General features: G+C 41.9%; 1 protein-coding gene across 8 annotated transcripts in view; it reads left to right on the top strand.

The window, feature by feature from the left end:
• Positions 1-14,039: 14,039 nt before the first annotated feature.
• atp11c (ATPase, class VI, type 11C) overlaps positions 14,040-20,327 on the top strand; it is a 79,776-nt gene continuing 73,488 nt past the window's right edge. For 2 of the 8 annotated variants that reach the window (XM_004916950.4, XM_031891897.1), the window contains exons 1-2: positions 14,042-14,884; positions 15,410-15,547. In XM_004916950.4, coding sequence (XP_004917007.2) covers positions 15,521-15,547 — 27 coding nt within the window. In that variant the 5' untranslated portion in view covers positions 14,042-14,884; positions 15,410-15,520. Of the gene's footprint in view, positions 14,960-15,409; positions 15,548-20,327 lie in introns of all 8 variants that reach the window. The other 6 variants (XM_012969233.3, XM_012969232.3, XM_031891896.1 and 3 more) reach the window with 6 other exon arrangements.

Here is a 20,327-nt window from a genome sequence, read left to right as displayed (position 1 = left end):
GCATTACAATTTCGCTATACCCGGACTTCTCACCAGCTGTGCAGAAGCAAAGGGCCACCTACGTAGCTATCAAGAAACGCCTTAGAGAGGCACAAATCCCCTACAGCATGCTATACCCAGCACGACTTCGGATACAAGACGGAGACAGAGTACAGTTCTTCAACACCCCAGCTGAAGCCGATGAATGGCTAAACCACAAGAACCACAGAAGGTCACCACCCCGCAACTGAGGGTAGACTTATTGGGCTCCATGACCTACTTCCTATACAACCGGACTATGGAATACAATATAACAGACATACCACAATAGAGAGGAGGAGGAAAATGGCTAGAACTGAGTACAAAATAGATCTACCTCTAAATATATCCTCAACTTCTAACACCCCAGCAATAGCAGACGAATGACTGACCCATAAAACTGAGCGCAACCACAACCTTGTAATTAAGATTCGACGCGCTGGACGCTTTGAACCACCTACTATGCAACTGGACTATACAAGAGACATAAAACCCTCATTATACAAGGTTAAAAGAGTGTCCAAACTTAGACGCCAGATAAATTCAGCATTAGCTGGGCCACTAAACTCATACCATGGCTAACGAAACAGTTGAGTGGGTCTATCCCTAATACAGAGCTCTGAGGCAATGGTAGTTCCTGTTTATGTTAATTTTGTTTACACTGAAGTTATCTCCACAAACTTGAACTCGCTTCAAAATGGTTAACAGAGAGGTGTAGACACACCCCCTAGAAGCTTCTATAAGCATGGCACAGTTCGGGGTAATAGACCCGCCTAAGTTGGGAAGGTGGGTAGGGTGGGATAGGGGTTTTCTGTTTGGGATGTTGTATTTTTTGTCTGTTTACAAAATGCTTAGCGGCAACAAGTCACAATGTAATACAAATGTTGGTATGATAAGCATGTTCCAGTATATAGAGACCTATTCACTGGATTGCGACCCTCTAAACTGCACCATCCTACACCTCCCGTGCATACTTATAATCAATGGCTGACATCACACTCATCTCCTGGAATATCCGGGGTCTAAACGACAAATTTAAGAGAGCCCAAATGTTTAATTATCTTAAGAGGCACCCCCCATCTATACTCCTGCTACAGGAAACACACCTGACAGGACAAAAAATTTTAGCATTAAAGAGACGATGGGTGGGCCACGCCTATCATTCTACATACTCTACATATTCCAGAGGGGTCTCAATCCTAGTGAAGAGGTCAATCCCGTTTAACTTGATTGCAGTCAAAACGGACCACTATGGCAGATTCATCATCGTACATTGCACCATAGCCAACTTCCCTCTAATCATAGTCAACCTATATATACCTCCCCCATTTACCATAACCACACTGGATATTATTGGTAAAAAATTAGCTGACCTCCCTACAGTTCCCACCTGTTATATGGGTGACTTTAATGCCTTAATGAACCCGCAACTGGATAAATTAAATCCCCCCTTCCCTACTGGGAACAAACTAATGCTGTGGGCAAAAGCACTAGGACTTATAGATGCCTGGCGATGGAAAAATCCTAACCAGAAAGTTTACTCCTGCCACTCCACTACTCATCACTCTCTCACAAGAATTGACCTAGCGTTGGTAACGCCTGAACTCCTACCTAAGATAACAAAGACACAATACCTCCCTCGAGCCCTGTCTGACCACTCTCCTCTTTCCCTCACTCTAAACATATTAGGTACCCCTCAAGCTAATCTCTGGAGACTCAGTCCAATTTGGCTCAAGAACAATACAGTGCTAGAAAGTGCAACCACAGCTGTAACTGAATATTGGGAGACAAATGAAGGATCGGCCCCGCCACAGATTGTATGGGATGCTTCAAAGGCATATATGAGAGGGCAACTCTCTAGTGCAATCAAGAAAGCCAGATTAGAATCCAAAGCACAAGTAGTAGAGGCTGAAAAAGACCAGGAAGAGGCAGAATCAGCATACGCGGCCAATCCAAACCCAACCAACTACAGCAAACTGGTAGATACTCACCACACTCTCGCCAGGGAACAAACCCTCCTCACACGTAAAGCCCAACTATACACACACCAACACATATTTGAAACTGGGGATAGGAGCGGCAGGACACTAGCCTATCTAGCCAAAATACAAGCCCCCTCAACTGCAATCCCTTTGATAGTAGACTCAGACGGTACTCACCACTCTACGCCTCAAGAAATAGCAGAAGCCTTTGGAACATATTTTAAAACACTGTATACTACCAGAGCCACCTATAGCGAGGCAGAAATACAGCAACACCTTAGCAACATCCCTATACCCACATTAACAGTAACTCAAAGAGGCACTCTAGACTCTCCCATTACCAAACAAGAACTCCAACAGGCTATTAATAGCCTAGCTCCTGGTAAGACTCCCGGGCCTGATGGCCTACCAGCAGACCTATATAAGAGCCTCACAGACGAAATAACCCCTCACTTACTAAACACACTCACAATAGCGACTCAAAACTTCTCTCTCCCACCTTCCTTTATGGAAGCCATTATTGTGTTGATACTGAAACCACAAAAAAACCCACACGCCTGTAATTCATATAGACCAATCTCCCTACTTAACACAGATGCTAAGATACTAGCCAAAATTCTTGCAACTAGACTAGCCCAGGTCATGCCAGAACTAATTCACCCTGACCAAACTGGGTTCATGACTGGCAAGACAACAGACATCAACCTAAGGAGATTATTCTTTAATTTACAAACAATACACGATAATGCAGGCTCACGGGTAGTACTCTCACTAGATTCTGCCAAGGCATTCGACTCGGTAGAGTGGACCTACCTGTGGGCAGTACTCTCTAAATTTGGCTTTGGGCCCAATTTTATAAAATGGATCCGTATGCTATATCACAAACCTACAGCTAAAGTCAAGGCAAATGGAATAACATCAAACCCCTTTCCACTTACACGAGGCACTAGACAGGGATGCCCACTCTCACCCTTATTGTTTGCCCTGGCTATTGAACCCCTGGCCATCCTAATCAGACAAACCACAGCACTGGAAGGCTGGCGATTGGGACCATTAGAGGAAAGAGTCTCCTTATATGCAGATGACCTGCTGGTCTACTTGGCAGACGCAGGCCCCTCATTAACTACATTGGCCAATATCATAACACATTTTGGGAAACTCACTGGTTTGCAAGTTAACTGGGACAAATCTGCCTTGATGCGTGTAGACCCGACTCCCCTCCCTGCTTTACCACAAGATATCCCCGTAATGGCAGTAGACTCATTTAAATATTTGGGAATCCAAATCCACCTAGACTTAAGCACCTATATAGCAAGAAACCTTGATCCAATCATATCCTCCCTAAATAATATCCTACCCATATGGTCTAAACTTCCCTTAACACTTTGGGGGAAAGTTAACATCTTTAAGATGATCTACTTGCCACGTTTTTTATATACCTTCCACAATTCTCCTATTCACATCCCAAAAAGCTTTTTCAAAGCTACTAATCAGATCCTAATGCATTTTATATGGGGAGGTAAAACCCCTAGAATTGCTTGGAAGAAACTAACTCCCCCTACCAAAGAAGGGGGACTAGGGTTACCAGATCTACATCTCTACTATCTAGCTAGTCAGCTACACTATATTAAATGGTGGTTTGACCCCGACCCATATAACCCAAATACAAACCTGCAAGCAGTAACAGTCGGGTCAATGGAGGGCCTCAGACATCTCCCATATAGAGCAACCACAGACCACAAAAACCTTCCAGCGGTAATGGCAACCCCAAGGACAGCCTGGAACCTAGCACTCAAGATGTACCCACAACACTCCCCAACTTTAACACCCAACATACCCCTATGGGCAAACTCTCGACTCCCACACTTTTATAAGTTCCCTGATTTTTTGTACTGGCCTCACAAACAGGTCAGGCGCCTACAGGACACACTGGATGGCTCTACATTGGGAACATATGAGTTCTTTAAAGAGAAACTTGCAGAACCCACTCTCTCCCAATTTCGATACTTCCAATTTAGGCAGGTATTCCAAGCACAGTTTGGTGGAATTGACATACAAACCACCCAAACACAGTTTGAAACTGCACTCTGGTCCCCCACTTTAACCAAACCTACATCAACACTGTATAAAACTTTACTACAAACAACTCCATCCCCATTCAAAACGGCACACCGCAAATGGGTGTCCAGTGTCCCAGACCTTACAGAGGAGGACTGGGAAGAGGCAACAGACAGAGGGTACCACTACCTATTTTCAGTAAGAGACAAACTTATCCAATTTAAATGGCTGCACCAAGTTTATCTCACACCTATACGGCTGAGGTCTATGGGACGCAACCCCGATGCACGATGCCATAGATGTGGAATGGAAGAGGCGAACTTCCTACACATGGCCTGGTCGTGCCCACAAATAGCCAAATTTTGGTCTGAGGTTATGTGTGTCCTAGCAGATAAACTAGAATTCCCCAAAATTCTGACACCCCAAATATGCATACTGGGAATCCTAGATGAATTAATAACTACCAACTATGCTAGAACCAGATATAGGACACTTCTATATTATGCCAGGAAAATCATTGCAATGGCTTGGATGGGACCTGAACCTCCTACGGTTCAAAACTGGATCACCCTGGTAAATCAAGTTCTGCCCCTCATTAAACTTACTCTGTTAGCCAGAGGTTCCAAAAAGAAGTTTGAGAAAATTTGGAGCCCATGGTGGGAGGCGGGCCTAGGTGGACAAGGTACTCTGGCATAAAATACAATACCCTAACTTACACATGCGGATGACTTTAATTCCCTAGCAAACTCCCCAAGCAATAATCACCTAAAAAACCTCTACACTACCTCCAACCCTACTACAATATAAGTGAATGGACTAGCGCCATACAACTGTAATCTATGTCATACCAACCAAACCTATGTTATTTTATTAGTATATCTGTCATAACAAAACTGAAACATGTTTAATATGTTACCGCAATACTGTATCCAACGGTACATAATTTTTTTCCTTTTTTTCCGATTTTATTTTTTTTCTTTACTCTTTTCTTGATGTTTTGTTTCATGTATGTTATATTAAAAATAAAAGGATAAACTATAAAAAAAAAAAAAAAAAAAGAATATGCCGCACACACAGGTCTTAGATGCAAAAAACAAAAAAATTTTTTATTTGGATCAAGGACTGACGTTTTGGCCGCACAAGCAGCCTTTTCTCAAACTTTGAGATCTGCAGCCAAAACGTCAGTCCTTGATCCAAATACATTTTTTTTTTTTGTTTTTTGCATCTAAGACCTGTGTGTGCGGCATATTCTTTCTATTTTGTATATATATATATATACATTATTGTTTGGTAATATTCTTAGAAACACCCCAGCGACTTTAACTGCTTACCTGAAACCCCCAGCCGGTGCTCCTGTTAGGAGAAAACTGCATTGGCCTGGGTGTATGCAGGCGAGCGTTCCTCCTTCAATCTTCGAGTATGCGCAGTAGAATGAAAATCCGACTTTAATAAAAAAGTCAGCTTTTTTGCTCAACTGCGAATGTGTCGGCCCCAGGACTCTGACGAAACAAGGAAGAGGATTGCTCACTCACATATACCTGGGCCGGTGCAGTTTTCTCCTAACAGGAGCAAAAGACCAGGGTATCAGGTAAGCACTTACAATCACTGGGGGCGTGCCTAAAATTTGCCACCCCCCCAGTGATTTAGCCTTTCTTTCTGCTTTTAAATGATTTATATTGCATTGCACTACATTTGTTACTGCAACTGTTTCTACTCTGCATTTAACTACTAATTCATTTTCAGCCCAGTTTCTGTGTAAAAAATCTGAGTTTACTTTCTGCTTGTTTTGGAATTTACTGGGAATATTTTAAGTGTCACCACCACTAGTATACCAAGCCATACCCTGGTGGACTACAATAGGCCTTATAGTAATTTGCCACTGTTCTAGTTAAGTATTAAATTTACTGCTGGGGTTGAAGAAAATGGATTCTGCCCTGGAAAGGCTTAGACATGCATTATTACAGTATCCCTGCAGGTAATGACACGGACGACAGAGGTTTTATTGCTCTGGAATTGTATTCTTACTTGGTAAAATGCAACATGTCTAATTAGAACAAATTATCTGTCCAGATAGGTAAGTTCTTTTTCTTCTAGCCTTAGCTTAATAAATCCATTTTAAAGTACATCATGGTATTTTAATCACATTAACAAGCTTATATGGAAATTCATTTTTAGCCATCTATGTAAGCAATCTTAATTTTTATTAGCTGTAACAAATACTTAGACTAAGAAAATGAATAGCTTTTTTGCATGCAGTTACTTGGCACTCGCTCAGTTATTGATGAGTTGATGTCGCTTTCTGCAGGAGGCAGTTGAAATGGATATGAGGGCTCAATGCAATTCATATATTGATTTAGGAACTGAGGTTAATTTATACACAGCTGACCAGAAATAGTGATCAGTATTCAAGTCTTGCTTGTAGAGCATTAATACAGCTTGCTTAGTTAGCTCTGAAGGGGACCTGTCAGACAGAAATTAAAAGTGTGTGTAATAGAAGCCTTATTCAAATTAAACATGAAACCACAGTTGTCATTCTGTAATCTCTGTATTATGAATGAATTTGAATATCTTAGCTGTCAATCGTATACTGCCTTTCTTGTCTTTATGCCACAACCATATCGATCGCTTCTTATACTGCACTTGCCTTACTCCTACTCCTTACATTCCAGTCCTTCCTCATTGGCAAACTCTTACATAGCTTGTGTTTGGGTACAAGCATCAAGTCTTCCGCTAGCAACTTGAAAATGCTTTGCTGCTGACAATGGAAATCATTGGTGGGAAAACATAAGTGGGAAAACATTTGTTTTTCTAAAGTCGCCCGAAGTTGCCTTTTTGGGTAAGGATGCTGGGAAGGACAGCTCTGAACTAGTATGTATGAAGCAGGCTGACTCTCAGAGCACCCTGGGGGGCAGCGTCTCCCATAACGTTGAGGATAGGAGTGATAGAAAGGAAAGGCTTTAGTAGGCTCTGTTTATGCTATCTGGTTGCTAGGGTCTTGTTTACCTTAGCAATCAGGGAGTGGTTTGAACTAGAGACTGAAATATGAATAGGAGAGGACCTGAATAGAAAGATAAGGAATAAAAAGTAAGAATTATAATAAAATTGTTAGCTCATGGGGCAATTGTTCTTTTTTATTGCTGGGGTTAGTGACCTCCATTTTAAAGCTGGAAAGAGGAAGGCAAATAATTAAAAAAAACTATAAAAAATAAAGACCAACAAAAAGATGAATAAAGACCCATTGCAAGGTTGCTAGAAATAGGACATTCTATAACATACTAAAACGGCCCTTTAAGGGGTGATATGATAACTATATATTAATATATAAAGGGATAATATAACAATCTCTCTAAAGCTTTATGTACCAGTAGGGCCTTCCAGCAAACACAAGGGCATTCATTCTGATTAGAAGAAAGGAGGTTCCATCTTAAAATTTGAAATCTGTATTTTTTTTTTTTTAGCTGTGGAGTTGTGGAATTCTCTTCCTTCAAGAAGGGATTGGATGGCTTTTTAGCAAGTGAGGACATACAGAGTTATTGAATAATTTCTCCCCCGCTCAGAAGGCTGTGTAGTAAACTGAACTTTCTAATACATACATGTGTGTAGTCCCATATAGAGAGATTGGGCTTTATTTCCAGAAGGGAGTGTTTCCCTGGAGTAGATATATGGGGGTGCTTAGGGTTGTGCCAGACAACAAATTATATTATGTGACTTCACAGAGGGAATGCAATCTAGGAGTGGGATGAATGATGGGAAATTCTGGGTTTCACAATCACAAATGAATGGGATACGCACAACAAAAATATTGTATGTAACTAAAAAGGGAAGTTTGAGAACAAACTTCATGCTGGTTTGAAAAATGTGAAGTCACTGAATGAAATCTGATCTGTTGTTGGCTCCGCCCACTTTTTCTAACCTTGGACCCACAGCTATATAGTAAAAAACCCCTGTGCAATGTTTGGGGACCCTGGTTTTAATAGTGTCTTAATGGCAGCAATTTAAATTTCCCCACTGAAAGTCAACGAGTGACATCTGATTGGTTGGTGGCTCTGCCCACTTTTTCTAACCTGGAACTGCAGTTACCCAGTGACTAACTCTGCAAAGTTTAGGGACCCTAGATTACTAGAACGACAGCAGTTTAAATGTAAACCAATAAAAGTCAATAGGTAAATTGTGGTTGGTGGGTGTGCCCACTTTTTCTAACCATGCGTCGAAGTCACCCAGTGACAAACAGTGGGCACCCTGGCATAAATAGTGTGAGAATGACAGCATTTTAAATTTAAACCAATAAAATTCAATGGATGAAATCTAGTGGCCTGATCCACTTTTCCTATTTTTGAACTGCAGTCCCCCAGTGACCAACTTTGCAAAGTTTGGAGACTCAGGCATAAAAATTGTGGGACTGACAGCATTTTACACTTCACCATTGAAAGTAAATGTGATTGGCTGTTGGTGGCTCCACCCACTTTTCCTAATTTTGAACGACAAATACCCAGTGACTAACAACCCTGGAATTAATACTTAAATAATGGCATCAGTTTAAATATAAACCAATGAAATTTAATGGGTGAAAATGGATTGGCACTGGCATCAAACCAATAAAATTCAATAGGTAAAATCTGATTGGCTGTTGGTGGCTCCATCCACTTTTCAAAACTACAACTGCAGTCCCCTAGTGACCAACTGTGAAAAGTTTGGGGACCCTGGTGTTAATACTGTGAGAATGGCATCAGGTTGAATTTCCACCAAGTGAATAGGTCAAATATCATTGGCTGTTCACAGCTTCGCCCAGTTGAATGTAAATAGGTAAAATCTGATCCGGCGGTTGGTGGCTCTGCCCACTTTTCCTAACCTTGAACCGCAGTTACCTGGTGTCAGCTCTGCAAAGTTTAGGGACCCCGGTGTTATTACTGTGAAAAGAGCAGCAGGTTGAATTTCCACCAAGTGAATAGGTCAAATATCATTGGCTGTTCACTGCTTCGCCCACTCTTTGGCATCCAACAATCATCATATTTTCATTCAGGCTGACCCCATGACTGTGTGATTCAAGTTTGGGGAGTGTAGCCTCAAAGCTGTAAGATTGGCAGCAGTTTTAATTTCCCCATTAAACTTAATGGGTGAAATGTGATTGGCTGTTGTTGGTCCCTCCCACTTTGGGTCATCCAACAAATGATGCTGTTTCATTTGGGGTGACCCCATGATTATGTTATTCAAGTTTGGGGGGTTCAGCTTCAAAGCTGTAAGAGTGTCAGCAGTTCTTCCCTGTCAAAGTCAGTGGGAAAATTGGGGTGTTCAGAGCTGCGCCACAAAAAGATGGGGGGCAGGATCGCTTAGAAAAGCACAAGCAACCTGCTCTGCTATAGGACGAAGAAGTGTGGAGAGTTTAGGAGAAGTAGCATTTAGACATTGTGGGGGGGGGGGAGAAGAAGAAGCGGAAGAATAAGCTAAAGTTGAAGAACAGTATGTTGGCTTTTTCAGCCCAACATAATAAAAGCTCTAGGTGTGTAAGAGAAACTGTGTACCATGTATGACAAGAAAAACATGTACCATAGAGTAAAGTGGTTGCTGGAGTAACTCTACAGAACAGAGTGATCATGATGATCCAATGACTTGGGGTCCTGGTGAAAGTTGAAGGAACGGCTAGACACTAGCTGGATAGATATGTAGCAGAGCAAAACTGGGGAGATTCTTTCTTTGTTCCACATGGTCCATAGGGGACAAAAGCACACCTCTTAGTGTCCATTAATACAAGACTTCCACCCTGGACTATGTGGTGGATAAGAAATCTGCTGTCAGTACAGAGGCATCAGGATGTGTGGCACAGCCCTGTCCTTACCACTTGCCTTGGGGACTCTGGTACTAGGTACTGGGCGAGTAGGGAGAGGGTGTGCCTATGTGCCTTCCCTATCCACCCTACTGAATGGAGCACTGCCTAAAGCAGGCAGAATTTCATTCAAAGATGTAGATTTGCAATCTGCAGGTCTCTTTTGGAACAAAGTGGGCAAAGTGCAAAGAAATGGCAACTTCAGACTTTTTTTTACAGTTTGCACATTGTGTGGGTTATTGTGAATGACCCCTCCTGTCTAGAACAGAGACACTTGCTCATGAATTACATAATTACTTTTCAGTAGATGGCTGAAGAGCAGAGTTACTTTATGGTTGCCAAAACATAAATGTAGATTCTACAATTAAAAAAGTACTGCCTCATGATTAAATGTATAATGGTGTAAAGGTAATTTACTTTGTATCAAATGAGAACATAAATTAATAACAAAGCCATAGCACTAATATTTACTTATATTACAGTGGTGGACAACTGACTCTCTTGTAGCATCAGATTCAGATACTCAAAATTGTAAGCAGAGCTTTGTGATGAAAGAGTAGTGCTCTCCTTTGCCCTCCTTGAGGAAACTGTGTGCTATTATTTTACTGAATACCAGGAAGTTATGGATGCAAGATAAGCTGCCCCTAGCCTGCTGAAAACAAAACATACAATAGGAGATACTTTAATTTCTGTTAGTTTATAACACACTTTAGCTATGCACAGTACTTGTAAGTAAGGTTAAGGCTGATGCCACACGAGGAGTAGGGCTGATATTTTCGGCAAGCGGAAAAACGCTTGCCGAAAAATTCAGCCCTACGCCTGCTACTTGTGCCTGCACCCGAATGAATGAGAAATGCTCGGGTGCAGGCACATGTAGCCGATATACGCATGAATACGCGAGACTTTGCATTCTCTCGCGTTTTCATGCGTATATCGGCTACATGTGCCTACACCCGAGCGTATTCCATTCATTCAGGTGCAAGCACAAGTAGCAGGTGTAGGGCTGAATTTTCGCCAAGCGTTTTTCCGCTTGCCGAAAATATCAGCCCTACGCCTCGTGTGGCATCAGCCTAATAGCAAAGCAGAATTCTGTTTTTTCAGCCCATCTGTACCTCCAGTGGCCAAGGAGCTCAACAATCAATATCAGCAACAGAGCATCAGCAAGAAGGAAAGTTTGCTGCATGACTTGCTGAGCTGGAGTTGCAGAGCAAGGGAGATTATGGTGTGTGGGGGCACTCTGGTGTTGCCGATTGTCTTGGGCGTCCATAGCATTTGGCCTGGCACTGCCATCAAACATTTTATTTCAGTGCAAACTGGTATTAAAAACATCAAGAAGCAATTAATTGTGTTTTACATTTTGGCAGCCAATAATAAACAATTAAATTTGATGGGAAACAAGCAACAGTGGTGTAAACAGTTTAACTGCATGCAAATTATTCCAAAAAGTAACAAAGAGTCAAGTATCCTCCTAAAAACATTTCTTTATACTCAAGAAGCACCATAAGATTAAAAAGTAAGATATCACTTTTATTTATCCCAGTTAGGATCAAACCAACACATAAATAAATCTAGAATCCATATTGGTGCTGTTCACATTCAGCATATTTGTTGAATGGCTCACCTGGCCCTTACATTTACAGTAGCAGGGTAACGGTACATGTACAGTACTTAAGTAGAACAGACCATTTCTTTATTGCTTTTCCTAATCAATTCAGGTAAAGTATAGGGCTGCTCATTTTAACCTAACTCCTAAGTTGGCTACTTAAGTGTTCTGCCTAATGTCTTTACCTATGGTAATAGTCCTCTGGTCTCCTTTATTTACAGATATATAGTCACCTACTTTCCACTCTCTCAAATCTCATCCTGTGGAGGGCCCGAATAAACACTTACATGACACCTCTATTTCCTGCTATGCCTCTGGAACATGTCTGGAAAAAATATTTCAAATTTTAAGTCTGAAACTTTTGTTCAATGGAGATAAACATAAAGCAAGCAGCTATGAGCCAAATTTCAGTTTTTTTAATGGAAATTCAGCTCTGCTAGTGCAGAGCACAATTGCACTATCTACACTAGTGATGTACCCCCCCTGGCGCTGTAAATGTAAGCCGGGGGTTCTAGGGTTGCGGCATTGGAGCAGCCGCCTCAAGTGGCTCAGGGGCCATAGTGAGAATGGGTTGCTAGCTATATTTGGATTTAGCAATAGAGTAGCTCCATATAGATTTCTCGAATTTTTAAAGTTAGTTGCTATAGATATTAGTTCTCCCATTACCCAGGCTTTTTGTGCTTGCAATACTGTGTTATTACTTTTTGGGCAAAAAAATCTTGTAGGCCACGTGTTACTAGGTGTTTTATAGAGTATTTTGTAAAAAAGGGTGGCATTCAATCTCCACTAAAACGGCTTTGGATCAGCAGGGTTATATGCAGGGACAGTTCTACAAGGGTCTGGTCAGACCAGGAGATTTGACAAACCTTTACACTGCCTATAGAGTTTGCTTGTAAACTAAAATGTAGCCTAGTCAACAGAAGGTGTTGGTTCCTTATGTCACATTGAGGGTCACTACTCTAAACATAATCATGCACTGGTATGCTTTCTCTCCACAAATTGGTCAAACAGACTTCCGGGCATCTATAACAAAAATAACATTGATATAACTGTAATGTGAATAACAAACGTGATAAACATTAACAGAGCACTGCATGGAAATCATGTGGAAGGTGCACTGAGCTCTATTAGGGGTGAACCCAATCACTATAATTGGGGTTTCATGGGCAAGACTCTAAGGATAGCAATATAGTGCCAGTGGTCAAGCTGGAGTCCATGTCTGAGCGAGCTCCCTCAGAATGTGTATGTCAAGACAGTGGCGGTAATTGTGAAGATAGGCCCACATGTGACTCACATATGGCAAAAAGGCAAATCAGGAGTCGTGAAAGCAGAAAACAGGCCAAACAGACACCAATAAGAACTTGATAAACAAGCAATGAATGGCCGTCTGTAGAATTCTTTTAAGAGCAAGAAGGGGAAAGGGTGCATTCTTCAATACATAACATTGAGCTCAATGATATTGGTGCCGGCCCATGCCCACACATTGAGCAACGTGTCTGCACACATTATGCAACACCAAGAAAGCAGCAGGGTTGTGCATGTGTCCAAAAAGATGACTGTGTAAATTAAAGGGCCATAGCCTCTAGCAGAGAAGGGTCATAGTGGCATAGTTGCTTTTAAGTTTGTCTTACAGTTTGAGATGCTGTTCCTTTTCACAGAGCTGGTTATAGACCAAGGTGATGTTCAGTGAGGAGGTTTTTGAATAGACCTGGGGGCTGACTTTTTTTGGGTACCCCCTGATCCTATGATTTTGTCACTGCTCTATGTTCTCAGTTATGAGATGTTTGGTCTTGTTCTACTGTGTGTGGGGGAGCAATTTTATCATATAATTATCAGTACTTCTGTTATTTACTGCCTTGCCTGCCCATATCGCAAGGGGCAAAGATTGTTGCTAGGTGTCCCCTATGTTCTTTAGAAGAGGTAACAGAAGGGAGGCACAATATGGATCTATATAACAAAGCTGCCATCTTAGAAGCATAACTTATATCATTTATAACCCATAAGCTTAGTTTCTAAATAGCAGCCCAAAGCATTATGAGTACTTGCAGAGCCACTGCCCCCTCAAAAGATGGCCTGGCAACATCCAACAGAAAATACCAACTTCTAAACCATTTATTACAGGCCTGCTGAACATCTGAGCCCTGAGCTATTACATTAAGTTCAGTATAGAAATACTATTTAGACTTTATTGTATGCCTTAGGGATGGAATTGTACCATCCTGTGAGCTGGAAGATTTCAGACTCAATAATACAGCTTGCATCTCCTCGGCTCTTACAATTCCCAGCAGCCCCTTACAATGTTTAGTTAAAAGTCGGCAGATTTGAAAGTTTCAGTTCCAAAACAGCTGGAGACTACAATTCACACAGACGTACATAGAACATCCCTCTGTATAATAAAGTTCAGTGCCAGTTGTCCAACCTGCCACCCTCCATCTATTTAGGGAATTCTGGAATTTGTAGTTCAGGCAGCCCTCAAGTAGGCATGTTTTAGATATTTAAAGGGTCAAGTATAACACAAAGTTAACCCCTTCCCACCTAACCAAACTGCATCAGCCATGCACAGGAAGACGCTGATATATGACGTCTTCTCCACTCCTTATGCACAGGGACAGTCCCAGTCTGTAGCTCACATAATGACGGACAGTGGTTTAAGATAGTCCCAAAACATTAGGTCTCTCACTTTAACTGATAAATGTCAAATGTCAGTAAAGGCTGTGCTGTGAGCCGGCCACTTCCTGCTTATTGCGCCTGCCAATGAAATACTACAATCCCCAGGAATCCCGTTGCGAAGGAGGAGAGCGCAGCCGAGCCCTCCCCACAACAAGCTGCCACGGAGGGGAGGTGCAGGCAGCGAAGGAGCCCTGGGAGGGGGGGGGCAGGAGAACCTGCGGATTCCCTCATTTTATAGCTTGTCTATATCTCGGTGGCTTTCAGGCATCGCACTACTTCTTACGGAGCTTATTTGGGGAGGGAGGCGCTATAACCAAACTGAACTCTCCCGCAACATTGATGAACTGCAAGATATAGGGCCCCGCTGGCACTGACACTTCTGCCTCTCAGGTCCAACAACTATGGGATAGGTAGAGACAGGGCGCCCTCCCCTCAAGGGGCGGAGAGGAAGAACTGCTCGCTAGAGAGAGGGAGAGAGAGAAGAGGCGGGCTGGCAGTTTACATGCTGCAGTGCTCAGTACCGGGTTTATTATTCATTTCCTAGCAGGGAGCGCACATGACTGGCACAGGGCGATACATTGGACTTGGCTGCAACAGGCAAGGGGGATCTAAGGAGCCCCTTGTGAAGTGGCAGAGTGGGAGGAAGAGTGGTGTTCGCTGCAACAGGCAACAGAGGGTCTAGAGCCACTGGTGCAGTGCTGAGCGGCATATAGAGAGCTCTCTGGCTAACCGGTAGGTGATGAGAAATCTTCAGAAGGAAGGAGAGACTTGCACACTGGAACGGGTTATCAGTAGTTCCTGGGTGCAGTAAGTGTCATTGCTGGAGAGTTAGTGAGGCTGACTGCTTCCCTTATGTCATGTTTCTATCTAGAGCTGGAGGGACACACATAAGGGTCTCCTGAAAGGCTTGGGGCCATTTAGAATGGGTGGGGGGTTTAACAACTCTTAGGGCACTGGCAAGATGGATTTAGCAGAGGGGTGGGTAGTTTGAGCCTAGGGCTCTAGGGAAGGAACAATAGTAGTTCCTTGTAGGGGTGTTTAAGGTTGGCTGGTTCAGTGGTTACAGAGTAGTGTACAGGAAGGGCCCACAGTGCCAGTACTGGAATACTGGGAAAGTGACACAGCTGGAGGCAGTGGGTGGCTGTGGCCCTGGTTCATGTAAAAAATGTAGTTTATAGTGAAAGGGGAAGAGTCACTTTCTTTGTGCACACAGCTATGTGTATATGCAGTGCTCTAATAATTGTTTCCTTATCGTAGCTCCTGGTCCCCACAACTGTCAGGTGGTTTGACCTGACCATCGCATCCTCTCCAGTCTAATCCTGTCCCCTGCCTGAGGGTGAAATGTGACGGGTGTGCTGCTGTACCGCAATGTTCCGCCTGGGCTGCAGTCGGCTGGTAAGTGGATTCATCTCCATTGCCATGCTGCTGACTACTGACACACTACACTCTAATATGTTGTTCATCTTACAGCTGTGTTGATAGATTGCATGCTTAAACCCCCTCAAGTGCCATATTGTATTTCAGCATACCTCTTATCACCCTGTCTAAATGACAGTCAGGGCACATGCTGACAAATTGATATTGTAATGACTATATCTGCAGCAGGATGCAAATGGTTAAATTTCATTCTGCTCTGCTTGCATCCATGTTATTTTGTATTTATTTGCGAACTTTTGGTACAAGTGTTTTGGAGTATGGGATACTGCAGTATGTGTAAATGGCTGGCATTTTGAAGCCTTCTATGACATTCTGCTTGCTGTTAACAGAAGGCTCATTTGTTCATTGGCTTCACTCAATATTCTAAAACCGTTCACAATTTAAATGAATATATTACCCTTTAAGTAAGGTTTCTTAACTTAATTATTTTCTGTGTTAACAATCTGTGATGTGTATATGGCTCCAGCCTCCTAGTCCTGAGTTTTCAGAGCACTTACCTTTTTGTAGATTTTGATCTCTTGGCATTTATTGGTTCATCATTGACTTAAACATTTCAACTTGTCATACACAAGTTATATGACTTCTGATGAACCTAACCCTAGTGCTTGTGTCTGTGTGCTTATGGTAGGGAATTTAGGTCTGCAGGTGTAGGGAGTGTTGGGAATGATTAATATTTCCTGTAGATTATGATAACACTTAATAATTATGCTTTTTTTTTTTTTTTTTTAAATAAACATTCCCATGTTTTGTCCAGACCGGACAGCTGTGTTAGGAGATTTTGGGGTTTGCAGTTTTTTAAGGGTTGGAAGCCCACATATGTTACAGTTCTGCTTCTGCTGGAAAAATACATATACACGCATAGGATATGTTTGTTACATCAAAGTAGGCAGATTTTTTTTTTTTTTCACTCCAGGGCTTCATTCCTCTAGTTGGGTAAGTCCCATTGTGTACAATCCCCCACTGTGCTATAGGTTACAAAACTACCAGAAAAACAAGATAAGTGGAAAGATACTATCTTGAAACACTTATTGTTCTGTGGTACATAAAGTGCATATCAGTAAAGGTAATAGCAAACAAGGAGATTTGTCGTCCACAGCAAATCTGCGCTACTGAGGGAAACAAATCTCCCAAAAAATGGAAAAATGCACAATTGCACAATTTTCCATGATTAAGCCAGATTGCCACATGTAATGTGTTTTACATTCAGCAATCCAAATGTTACTGAAGGGAAAGGCATTTTTGGCTTTGTTGATCGTGGTAATGCAGATTTCTCACAGATGACAAATCTCCTTGTGAGCCATTGCCCTTACAAATATATATACACCTCTAGCAACAAAGTTCACAAACTGACAGTGGAGTGCCATTTATCCTGTCCTTGATTAGTTGTAGCAGGTATCTCCTGTAAAGGTGGCATACACGCTACAATTACTATCTTTCATAATCGAAGATCGTTTGTCCACTCTGCTAACTTTAAGAGCTGAATTATCAGATATGCAAGTAAAAACAAAAGAATTCTTTACCCCTATCTGACGATTCAGCATTAATGTTACAATGTTTGGCCACCTTCAAAAGCACCCAATTAAAATTTTTATTCCTGCCCGATCAACGCCCTGCTGGAGGCGACTGATATCCAAGGCTTTTACCAATATCGCCCGCCTCGTTTCCCACCATACATGCACCGATTATTGTACTAAGAAGTTTTGTACAATAATATGTGTGTGTGTATGGCCACCTTTACACTGTGCCTGTTTAGCTCCATGAAATAGTGATAATTGCTTAGACTTATCAGAAATTCCATTTGGGATGCTTTAAAGCCATTTTGTATTGTACCACTGTGTGATTGGCTGTTGCAACCTATTCCAAAAAACTGTCATGGCTTTTCAGGTTACAGTCATGGAAATGTGCCATTATGGAGGCAGTTCTACTATCCTGGATATGTGGCTATCTGAATGAATTCCATGTTTTGTCATTGCTTTTTTTCTGGAGAAAAGTCACAATGGTGAAAGAACATATGTCAAGAAGAGGTTCAGGCTAATGCCCAAAGGCAACAGCCTGCAGATATAAGCTTACCCTGCACATGTTAAGAACCTAAGAGAAAGCTACCTATGTTGAAGGTGATTAATTAAATCACATTTTATTTTAAAGGGCTAGGAATGGCACCTTTAGAGAAATAGATGCATACAAGTTACTGTGGGGCGTGACATTCAGGATCCTGTAATTGCTCTAGAGCCCATGCTCTTTAGAATACAGATGTTGGTTCTTAGGGGATACATAGTTTGGTAAATATTGTTTGCTGATTCGGCTGTATTTCTACAATGAATCTTATATGGACTGCATGGGCACATTCATGTGTCAAACAGGTTAGGCAGAAAGTAAGGTCTCGTCAGGTTGCACCACAGAGACATGATTTTTGATTTCTGGCTAGAAGGCAAAATTGTAGGTAGAGTTGACCCCTCAAGAGGAAAAATTGTTTTTGGTACATGGAACTGATTCCTGAAAAGAGAGGACCAGTTCACTGCCCTCCTGTTGGTGTATTGCATGATAGAAGCAAGTGAGTGCAGTGCAAGGTTTAGGGACAGATCTATCAAAATGTAACTTTAGAGCTTAGTACTTAAAATCTCACCTATGTTATATTAATTTCTATGGGATTTTTAAAAGTGTATTTATCGATGGGTTAAAGTTAGAGTTGATAAACACTCTTCTAAACATCCCAGGAAGGAAGGAATAGAATGTGGGTGAGTTTTTAAGTACTAAGGTCTAAACTCACATTTTGATAAATCTGCCCCTTAATGTAGTAGCCCTTTAAAGGCGAAGACATATGGCTCGATTAATCGCTGTGACTTTTAAGCAAGTCTGTCGTGGAGATTAATCGCAGATTAGTCGCCGCAACTTTTTTAAAAATTGGCCCAACTAATCGCCCTGTGTGTCTTTGCCCTTAGGGCAATGGCAGGAAAAGATTTGCCTTCAATTTCCCTGAACCCTGCTGGTTTGCAGCAAAACATAGACTCCGATTTTCAGTAAACTAAATTAAACACACCCCATTATACAGCTCCTATAACTTCAATAATTCTTAATAAATCTCATTAATTGAGAATGAAAGATGCTGCTTTTTTCGCCACTCTTTGCATCAGTAGGTAGCTTTAATACCTAGTCTGATTTTCTCAGCTGTGGTCAGGCAGGTGACAAAACATTTGTAATCACCTTCATGCGTTCCTATGGTAATCAGCTGTACACTTGGGCCAGGCGATTATTGCTTGAAACTGCTGGCTTATGCATTTTTAAATGAATGAATGTTAGGTGACTCCCAAGTGTTTTGACATCCATTGCTGAGTAGAAAAAGCTTGGGTGGTAAATTTGTCTTGGGCTGCCATTACTTTTAGGCTGATGCCACATGGAGCTGATTCTTGGCCTGTGAAAAAATTGCAGACTGGGAATCGGCCCCTCCACTGGAATTCAAACTCTCAATTTTTTTGCCAATATCCACCATGTGTGCCTGCACCCAGGCCAATAAAATGGTTCTGGGTGAAAGCAAGGTAGGAGACTGATGGTAGCAGAGATGCTGATTCTTGGTCTGCGTTTTTTTCCCCAAAGGCTGAGAGTCATCTCTGTGTGGCACCAGCCTTAAGGTCCCCATACACGGGCCGATAGTAGTTGCCAATATCAGTCCCTTGGACCAATTCGGCAGATTATCGGCCCGTCTAGGGTCAGAAACGAGGGGCCTGCCCGACCGATATCTGGCCTAAAATTGGCCAGATATCGATCGGCCAGGTTAGAAAATTCAGTCGGATCGGGGACCGCATCGCCTCGTTGATGCGGTCCCCGAACCGACTGCCCCATTGCCGCCAATATAATTCGAATTAAGCCTACACGCTCTCCGATATCACCCACCCATAGGTGGGGATATCAGGTGAAGATCCGCTCGCTTGGCGAGATCGTACTGTGTATGGGGACCTTTACATTTATCTGTTATCTGCAGACAGATAGCAGATAAATTGTGTAGAATATAACAATAGTTCTAACAAAGGGTGATAAATAGTGGTCAAATGCTATTCATGGCTCCCTGCTGAACTATAGTATTAAAAGCTCTATTGTATAAAACAGGAAATTGGTTGCCAAACAATAGATTATCTTAAGGTAGTGAATTAACAGATAAAACATTAATCCCCATATGTAATAAAAGACACTAAATTTGCCTAGTAGCAGCATAAGATGTTTGCTTTTAAACAGGTGACCAATAAATGCTACCTGCTAGTTGCTGGGGGTTACTGCTCCTGGGCAAAAAGTATTTTTACTTTATGGGATAACCCTAACCCTCCCTCAAGTTTAACTAAAAGGGTTATTAATGTGTGCTGCAGACTGCTTGCTGTTATGACTGCCTCTCAAAATACTACTGAACTAAAATTGCCCCTTCTCGCGCACATGGACTGGTGACATAAAGACCTCAGCACCCAAACTTGAGCTTTTTGGCACTGATGTCCTCCTGTAATCATTCCATGTGTGTGTTCAATTGTGTGATTTTCATTTACTAGTACAGGTATGGGATCCCTTATCTGGAAACCCGTTATCCAGAAAGCTCCAAATTACGGAAAGCCCATCTCCCATAGACTCCATTTTAATCAAATATTTCAGAATTTTAAAACTGATTTCCTTTTTCTCTGTAGTAATAAAACTGTACCTTGTAATTGATCCCAACTAAGATATAAATAATCCTTATGGGATGCAAAACAATCCTATTGGG

This window comes from Xenopus tropicalis, chromosome 8 (assembly GCF_000004195.4).
Source record: "Xenopus tropicalis strain Nigerian chromosome 8, UCB_Xtro_10.0, whole genome shotgun sequence".
In the NCBI taxonomy this organism is placed as follows: domain Eukaryota; kingdom Metazoa; phylum Chordata; class Amphibia; order Anura; family Pipidae; genus Xenopus; species Xenopus tropicalis.
The sequence above is the reverse complement of the archived record's forward strand: the minus strand, read 5'-3'. Positions and strand labels throughout refer to the sequence as shown.